The 10,036-nt window shown below is 44.0% G+C and overlaps 1 protein-coding gene across 1 annotated transcript; it reads left to right on the top strand.

The window, feature by feature from the left end:
• Positions 1–247: 247 nt before the first annotated feature.
• zgc:195001 (uncharacterized protein LOC567531 homolog) lies at positions 248–9,181 on the top strand. The gene is made up of 5 exons (XM_041879435.2): positions 248–423; positions 7,754–7,780; positions 7,940–8,002; positions 8,302–8,441; positions 8,632–9,181. Exons 1-5 carry the CDS (start codon positions 363–365, stop codon positions 9,037–9,039), a joined length of 699 nt encoding a protein of 232 aa, XP_041735369.1. The 5' UTR covers positions 248–362; the 3' UTR covers positions 9,040–9,181.
• Positions 9,182–10,036: the final 855 nt, after the last annotated feature.

Genomic DNA, 10,036 nt, shown 5'->3' with positions numbered 1-10,036 from the left:
TAAAAGGAGTATAGTGTTTATGACATACTGTACAGTATGTATGTAAAAGGAGTATAGTGTTTATGACATACTGTACAGTATGTATGTAAAAGGAGTATAGTGTTTATGACATACTGTACAGTATGTGTTTGCTTGTGTCCATTTTTGTGCTCTAGAAAGGTTCACTAGAGTTGCAGAAGTTTCAGATGACAGGACCAACCCTTTCGGTAACCCCTTACATCTAACCAACCCTCACCCAGACACTCCTCCTCTCCCAACCTGGGCACCTCCTGTCCTGACCCCCTCTCTGTTCTCCCTGAGGAAATAAGAGTGTTCATGGAGAGAGGACCAGCCACTATCTCTGCTGAAGACCATAGGGTACCATGCCATTGCCAAACTACGCTCCAAGCAGTAACGAAAGCATGCCTGTACCAAAGAAAGCAGGTAAGGGTTCATGATCTTCTCTGTGAGCTTGCATGTATCAATAAATTATGTCATTGAAAGCGGACCAAAACCAAAGCAAATGTAATAATCAGTCAATCAGCATTACATTGATAATACATTTTATTGGCTTTCCCGATTGAGAAATGATAGAAATTACTATTTTTAATGTATATTTCACATTTTCAGAAATTAACATTCATAATTAATATTCCCATTCCCATGAATACATGTTTTACGTTTTGTTGTGTTATAAATGGTTTTGCTTTATCATACACCAGGCAAATAATTAATAATTTAGGATTTTTGTTACGTTATTGACATTGTATTGTTATGTCCCAAATGATTAATCGTAGTTTGCCAGTAACTCAACTAAATAATAAAGGGGAAATAATTGCATTACTATTGAGTAAAAAATGTTAGAATACTTTTGAGATGACACTGTACACTAGTGAAACTATGATTATTGCGGCTGGTGTATTTCTGAACATCAAGTTAATCAAGTTACTATGCCTTCCTCGCACTAAAAACAACATCCAAATATGGAGTAAGTCCAGTGCCGTACTGTGTAATGTTGTTAGTGTTGTTTTTCCTGACAACCGCTCTTCTGAGCCCCAGGATTAAGAAACAAGTCATTGTTTTAAATCAACAAAGGAACCGACCGCCATTTCACTGTGTTGTACTGGAACACACGTTTTAGCACTGGTGTATGCATGGTGGAGTCTATATGTAGACTATGGGGCATGGTGGAGTCTATATGTAGACTATGGGGCATGGTGGAGTCTATATGTAGACTATGGGACATGGTGGAGTCTATATGTAGACTATGGGACATGGTGGAGTCTATATGTAGACTATGGGGCATGGTGGAGTCTATATGTAGACTATGGGGCATGGTGGAGTCTATATGTAGACTATGGGACATGGTGGAGTCTATATGTAGACTATGGGGCATGGTGGAGTCTATATGTAGACTATGGGGCATGGTGGAGTCTATATGTAGACTATGGGACATGGTGGAGTCTATATGTAGACTATGGGGCATGGTGGAGTCTATATGTAGACTATGGGGCATGGTGGAGTCTATATGTACACTATGGGGCATGGTGGAGTCTATATGTAGACTATGGGGCATGGTGGAGTCTATATGTAGACTATGGGGCATGGTGGAGTCTATATGTAGACTATGGGGCATGGTGGAGTCTATATGTAGACTATGGGACATGGTGGAGTCTATATGTAGACTATGGGACATGGTGGAGTCTATATAAGAGTGTCAGGTTGTGAAATACCTGCTTGTTCAGTTACGGTTAAGCTACTGGGAATATTAAGTGTTAACTACTGTTTTGGCATTTGGACTTTATTATATTTAAGGCTAGCTAAGGAGAGAGAGACAGACAAAAAGATACAGACAGAGAGAGAGAGACAGACAGGCAGACAGATAGACAGTGCTCATCACTGGGTATTTTATTATGAATTTATGATGTCGATAACATGTTGTTTATTGGCTACCAATTACAAGCTGTATCATGTTCCTTTGACAGGCCCACTTTTCCAAGTACCTCTCTCTGCCTGTCTTGCTGCCAAATCTCTCCCTCATCTCATCAATCAGCTCATCAAACTGTTTTCCCCTCTTCTGACATCGCCTCTCCAGACCACAATGTTCCCACTGGATCAAATCCATTCTTTCAGCAGTCAGCTCTCACACAGCCTCACTGGCCCGTTGGCCACCTCATCTCTGTCTATCACTTTACTCCATGAAACTAACCTCTCTCGATGCTGCAAATGATCCCGTCCACCCTTTCTATATTGCTATATTCCTCCTCCTCTTACTCTGTGCTTCTCCATTTATCCCTCTGTCCGTCCAACCCTGCTATGGATCCTTCACATTTATCCAGCCCTAGCCCAGTGTGCCCTCAATGTCCCATCACTCCCTTCTCACTCCCCATCACTGCCATCCTTTGGCTCCCATAGTAATGAAGTGTGAAGTCATGGACAGTAACTCAAGTACCTGGCTGTGAAACACAAAGTTTTATTTATGGCTGTTTGATTCTGTGAAAATCCGACCTCTGAGGTTCGTATTGCCAGATTCAAATTTAGACAGTTGCATTGCTTTTCATGACAATGTACAGCTAAACATCGATTATTTCAAAGTCAATTGGAGCTAGGTCTTCACGGGTCCGGGTGGACCCGATATACCCGAGCCCGATCGGGTTCGGGTCTGAAATTCTAACTTGTCCCTCGGGTCCGGGTCTGGTCCTGTTTGATTGGACCCAGCCATGGCTCTGCATAGCCTATAGCATATTTATTTTATGCTAATAAGGTGAATTTATTGACTTATAGAATGCCTAGCCAACATATACTGTAAAGACCTATTTGTTAACCAGAAGAGCTACTTGGCTGATAAACATACTTTTTTTGTCACTCGAGTCTGGTCTAGATTCGGACCAGTTAGGGTACGGGTTGGGTCTAGGTCGAGTTGTCCTCGGGTCCATTCGGGTTCGGGTCTGATTGTCCTCGGGTCCTGGTCCAACTTTTTAGACCCGTGAAGACCTCTAATTGGAGCCCATCACATTTCATCTCATGTTGACATCGTCCCAATGACTTTCTCTCTTGTTCTTTTTCTTCTAGAATGCTGTCATGTATCCTCCTGTTTGTTTGTACATCTGTCTGTCCATGCTTATTTCCATCCATCTCCATTTCATCATCGGCATGGATCACAGCGAGGGTTTTTTACACACTTCATAACGGAGGGCAGAGGGATGGATCTGAGCTTTGGCCAGCTCCCTTCACCTCTCTCTGTCGCATCTCGTGATCTCCCTATCAGTGGAGATCCCGCTGTTCCCGAACCCGATCCGGGCAGAGAGCTTCATCTCATCCAGGGGGGTCGCGCAGACCACCGACGAGCACGTCCAACATAAGCAGCTTCTTTTCTACCATGTCAGAGGGGTCATCGTCCTGGCCTCTGAAAGGCATCTACAGATGTCCTCAACACGGCCGACTGGCCTTCCTCCAATTACCAGGGAGGAGAAGATGAGTCTACATTTCATTTTCCGATTAACTTCTGTCCATCCGCAGCACACCTATCATGTGTCCTGAATGTCGTTGTTACTGTGAATAAACATCATACTCATCTTCAAAAACATCTCTAGAAATGGACAAATGTTGGTTAAATGGACAAATGTGTTGCTTTTCCAAGATCAGAAGAAATATATTCAAATGCTGTTCCCAATACTGTTGGACTTCCATTCCAATCCTTCCCCTGCCAATTCAATCCTATGATTTCACAATTTGATTGATGGTTCAATGGATTCCAATGCATTTGACTCCTATGTTTGGCCTGAGGTAGCAACCTCATTTTCTGCCACTGTCTCTATGTGCCTGAACATTCATCCACCCATCTTCTCTTTTTTTAAATGTCTTTATTTCTGTGTCAACTCATCAATCTCTCTGAGTATCTGTTTATCCATCTGTCGATCTGTCCGGGGCTTTGTTAGTGACCCCATTAAGAGCAGCAGGGTATCTGGCTGAGCTTATCCTCCACAGAGGAGCCAGAGCCCCCTCATATCCCTCACCCCTGCCGGGCCCCGGCCCCATTCATAATAACCAGCCAGGGTGATGTCTCACTCCATGGTGACTCTGGATATTTTCTGGATGTCGGAAAGTATTCAGACCCCTTCCCTTTTTGCAAAAAATTCTAAAAACCTGTTTTTGCTTTGTCATTATGGGGTATTGTGTGTAGATTGACGAGGGGGAAAACTGTTTAATCCATTTTAGAATAAGGCTGTAACGTAACAAAATGTGGAAAAGATCAAGGGGTCTGAATACTTTACGAATACACTGTATACTGCCTGTGAAGCATTCTCTTCAAATGAGGATCAGACACTTTCAAATTGCAAGATTGCCTATCAAATGCTCCATCCCATGTTACTTTAGAACAGGGATGGGCAACTTTGATGGGGGTGGAGGCCACAAAAAATCTGAACTCATGTGGGGTCGCGGTTGCTCGCGGGTCTGCGTACCCACATGTGCGTACCCCCACCACCACTACCTTGCGAGCAAAACATTTTAGCAGCCCCCCCCCTTGACAGCGGAGAGGACATTTTTACATTTTAGAGTTAATTTCGTGCAATTCCACACATTTTGCCATGGGGTGTAGAGAAAATGTAGAGGTTTAAAGTTTGCTGCAATTCTAGACATTTTGCCATGGGGTTGGAGAGAGGATTTAGCAATTTTATAACACATTTCATGCAATTGTACTCATTTTTCCATAGGGTGGAGAGAAATGTTTGCAGGTTTTATGATATCTGAGTGAGACTGACTAACAAAATCACTGACTAACAAAATCAATGGGGGCCCCACGGCCGATAATTCGACCATGATTACTAAGTTTAGATAGCTGGCCACTAGACTAATTTGCCAATATACAAATGTTATGCTGACATGGGCTAATTAAGCGACTATCAGTGACTGACATAACAAGGGAAAAACTGCTTATGCACAACCAAATTTCGAAATTGCACCTTGTGTATTCTACTATTCTAACTTGCAACAGTAAGACTTATTTTAAAAATTTGGGGGGCCGCCAGTTGCCCATCCCTGCTTTAAAATGTATATTTCTCCCTCTTAAATCTCTCTACCCTCGCAATGATTCTCCTGAGTCCCTTGATGACACCCTCCATCAATGTCTTACTTTTGCCATCTACTAACTATCCCTGGCTATCCTATTAGCTGACTCTTGCTATTTCTCTCTGTGTCCCTCCCTCTCCCATCCCTCTGTCCCTATAAGGGAGGATTCCGGGAGAGTATGGAGAGGGATGACGGATGAAGTGACCTGTCATCAACCTCGTTACTCCCTACTGCCCATGTCCTAACTCCCGAGATCAGATGACCTTCTCCCTTCCTCTCTTGCCAAACCTTTCCTGATCTTTACTTCTACTTGTTGTTCAGTACAGTACACATTATATTAATTCCTTCTGTCAAAGTCATTTGAATCTCTTTTGGGCAGTGTGCAGCTGTTCAGTCTTTCAGGATACATACAGTGGCGTATCCAGGGTACCCCCCATTTAAATCTGATTGGCCACTCCATTTTATGAGTTTGTTTCTTTTATTGTTAACATTGTTGGGGAAGACTGGCTTCCCTTGGCATCCATGAATACACGTCACTTTGTAGGCTGAAGGTCATTACACTTATGGTGTTTGTAATAGATGTCCCTATTACCTGGTGCACAGTGCACTGTTCGGATGCTGGACTTATTTTGGAGTAGATGAACGTGCGCAGGTAACCTACTTAATTAACTTTTTGAAGTGATTTTTTGGACAATCAGATGAAAACATTATGACTGGTTGTGTTCATGACACATTCATTGGTAATACATTTTTACAGTTAAACCACGTCTTTACTATAAAGCCCTGAAAACAAATTCACGTGGCGGTCCAGTTAAAGAAATAGAAATCCCTGAATGTCAAGGTATAATTCACACTCTGGATGGCACTTACAAGTGAATGTACTGCTGTATGCTACATAGCCATGGGAAGTAGGGGTGCTGCAACATAATGGACCTTGACACCGGTGTAATGTATATTTAGAATGTTCATTTTCATCTCGTAATGCCATATATTAGTTTATGCTTTTAAGTCACAAACATGGAAGCTTGATTGGAAAGACCAGTGAGTCAGAGTTCAGCCAACCACGATGGGAAGTTGTTGAAAGACATCATAACCTCTACAGTAACGTGGCAGCTTCTTTGGCACACATGCTTCACGCAAGGAAGGCAGTGATGTTCTCAGCCTTATTCTTACCTTGCTCATCCTCCCAGTTTCTCTTGGCCTCTGCCGATGTGGTAACAAGCTCACATTATTCCTCATGGTCATCATCCTGTCGGCTGCCTCTCTACGACTGGGAAGACAAGTCGTGAAAGCTGGAGAGTTAAGTTTCCCTCAGACGGGTACCAGCACGGACTGTCCTGAGCAAAAGAGCCGGGTTAAAAGGACAGACTGGCCAATCCTTCCAGCGATGTGTTGGCAGGGCCGGCGTAATCAATGACCAGTTCACCACTCCATTGGTGTTAACGAAGGGCCTGGCTTCCTGCAATGGTGCAGACTGTCAGGAAGAACCATTAAGACATATCACTCACGCTCTCTGCTATCCCCTCCATCACTGAAAGCTTGCTATCCAGTGACATCCTCAAACACGCATGTGGGGCATTTGAGAGCACGTTGGCATCCCAATGGATGTAGAAAAGAAATGGAAACGCTCACTCTGTATCTAGTTCTCACGTGGGCGGGTGTGTAGGGGTACACGTGCATACCGGTATCCTATGTGTGCAGGTGTGTGTCATGTAAAGGAGAAAATACCCATATCAGTACCTCCAGGATTCTGCAATTCTGCATATTATGAGAGGGGTTGCAAATTTGACCAATCACCACACTATTACTGTATAAAATAGTAAAATAACAACAATATTACCGCATACAACTGTTCAATGACTGCACTACAAAAAAAATCAAGCAATTTTGCTTGCAAATATCACTAAACGCCCTGAAACCTGGAGGGTCTGCCATATATGAGATGGCTTGTCTTGTCCAGGGATCCCCAGCTCCAGAGCAATGACGCAGTCTGATAGGTGAGAATGAGAGATGAGATGAAAGGAGGGAGATGGATGACCCTTTGAAAATCAACAGTAATTTGAGCTAATGTCGCCCATAGACTAAAGGAGACTGACGGACGGTGACAGTCCGAGTGGAAACGGGACAGCAATAGCACCCAGTTTTCTGAGAAAGTGGGATGAAAAATGAATGGACATGAGGGAGAACCAGAGATTAAACAACAGCCAGAGTACTGCAGCAGCAGAGACAAACATGCCATCAGTGGCGTGAAATAACGTCCATCAGACACAACGTGTAGTCTTATAAACGGCCTGACCCCTGGTGTCAGTGGCTGTGATGTGTGTCCTTAGCGGATGTAAGTTTAGTCATGGCATGTCTTTAAGCCGTAACCCAAACCTGGGCTGGTATGGGTAAACTACATTAATCAGTGCTAAGAGAAAAGACTCAGAATAGCACACACACTCCACGGTGATATACGGCATAAAGGCAAGTAGTGAGAGGGTGGGGGGGTGAAGGGAGAGAGTGACAGGAGCAGGGAGGTAGAGGCAAGGAGAGGAGAGATGATGAGAAGGAAGGGAGAGAAGGAATCATGGACAGTAACTGCAACTAGCACAAATTCTACAAATGCACAGTGAATAAATAGATAACAACCATCTGACACAAGATAATGTTCTATCTGGGAAAAATCGAAAAGATAACATTTATTTTTGCCTCTTTTCTGTAGGAAGAAAATCCCAGGCCGCTCCTGCAGGTATGATTTCTGTAATATTGCATGTATTACTACTGAAAAGCCTGACTAACAATGGCATCCCAGGAATTACATTAGACCGGTGGTGTAATTCAAACTGGATTATCTCATCAGTATACCGTTAATGGATTTCACACTTTTCTCTCTCTCTCCTCATCACAGAGGCGCCGCCGGTGTACGAGCCCAATATTCATGATCCCACCACCAGGGCTGACCACATGAAATGTAAGGCCATGTAATTGGCTCTTTATCAGTTTGGGCCTCACTCTATGTAATGCATTTGATGCTAAATCCTGCTTGCCCACAGCCTATACAATGTTGAAATGCACAATTATGACCTGGCTGACAGTATATCCGCTTTACACACAAGAGATTGTACATATCTCAATATCACAGTACTCATCTGATCTTATCTGTTCTCTGACCCTTTCATCTCATCCATATTCATCCTACCATTCAACTCAATCCTCTCTCTTTACCTCATCGTTTCTCTTCCCTCTTTCTCTTCCTCTTTCTCCCCTCAGACTGGATCCCCCTCTCCCTGGATGACAAAACGGCCCAGAAGCTGCTGTGGATATCCGAGAGCAACCTCAAGGTGTCGCGTATGTCAGAGGAGGTGTGTCCATACCCCATGAGACCGGAGAGATTTGAGCATTCACCACAGGTTGGTCTGCCATCCTCAGTTACAGGGCACACATCATAGTGCCATTGTGTAACTAAATTGTGCCTAAATTTTTGTCTGCTAAATGACCAATTTATTTATTATTTATATTTTTGGACATGCCATCAGTGCATGCCTGCCTCTAAGACATCTCTATCTTCCCTTTCCACTATCCGCCCTCTACTCTGTGCAGGTGCTGTGTAAGGAAGGGCTGTTGGGGCAGAGAGGGTACTGGGAGGTGGACTATGACGGCTGGGTGGTGATTGGGGCAGTGTACGAGAGCATGGGCCGGAAGGACGGGCCATGTGGGCTGGGGGAGAATGAGAGCTCATGGGGTGCGGGCTGGGCTGGCTCCTGCTACCACGTCTGGCACAATGGTGAGAATGTGGAGGTCGAGCTCCCTTTGTGCAACACCATGAGCATATACCTGGACCAGCCCGCTGGCATCATCAAGTTCTTCATTGTGGAAGGAGAAGGGGAGGCGGAGAAGGAGGTGCGACTGATACACAAGTTCAAAACTAACCTCAAAGAGAAGATTCTGCCTTGTTTCTGGGTTGGCAGTAAATCCTTCTGTTGGATCCGGAAGAAAGAGGGACAGTAACAGGAAGGGTGTAGGAAAGGAGAGATGGAGAGATTGAGAGGGGGATGGAATAACAGGTCAGGGAAGGAGTAAGAGAGGGAGGTACAGTGGGGAAAAAAATGTATTTAGTCAGCCACCAATTGTGCAAGTTCTCCCACTTAAAAAGATGAGAGAGGCCTGTAATTTTCATCATAGGTACACGTCAACTATGACTGACAAAATGAGAAAAAAAAATCCAGAAAATCACATTGTAGGATTTTTAATGAATTTATTTGCAAATTATGGTGGAAAATAAGTATTTGGTCAATAACAAAAGTTTCTCAATACTTTGTTATATACCCTTTGTTGGCAATGACACAGGTCAAACATTTTCTGTAAGTCTTCACAAGGTTTTCACACACTGTTGCTGGTATTTTGGCCCATTCCTCCATGCAGATCTCCTCTAGAGCAGTGATGTTTTGGGGCTGTCGCTGGGCAACACGGACTTTCAACTCCCTCCAAAGATTTTCTATGGGGTTGAGATCTGGAGACTGGCTAGGCCACTCCAGGACCTTGAAATGCTTCTTATGAAGCCACTCCTTTGTTGCCCGGGCGGTGTGTTTGGGATCATTGTCATTCTGAAAGACCCAGCCACGTTTCATCTTCAATGCCCTTGCTGATGGAAGGAGGTTTTCACTCAAAATCTCACGATACATGGCTCCATTCATTCTTTCCTTTACACGGATCAGTCGTCCTGGTCCCTTTGCAGAAAAACAGCCCCAAAGCATGATGTTTTTACCCCCATGCTTCACAGTAGGTATGGTGTTCTTTGGATGCAACTCAGCATTCTTTGTCCTCCAAACACGACGAGTTGAGTTTTTACCAAAAAGTTCTATTTTGGTTTCATCTGACCATATGACATTCTTCCAATCCTCTTCTGGATCATCCAAATGCACTCTAGCAAACTTCAGACGGGCCTGGACATGTACTGGCTTAAGCAGGGGGACACGTCTGGCACTGCAGGATTTGAGTCCCTGGC

This window comes from Coregonus clupeaformis, unplaced genomic scaffold (genome assembly GCF_020615455.1).
Source record: "Coregonus clupeaformis isolate EN_2021a unplaced genomic scaffold, ASM2061545v1 scaf0112, whole genome shotgun sequence".
Taxonomy (NCBI): Eukaryota; Metazoa; Chordata; class Actinopteri; order Salmoniformes; family Salmonidae; genus Coregonus; species Coregonus clupeaformis.
Note: the sequence above shows the minus strand (reverse complement) of the source record. Positions and strands in the feature narration are given on the sequence as shown.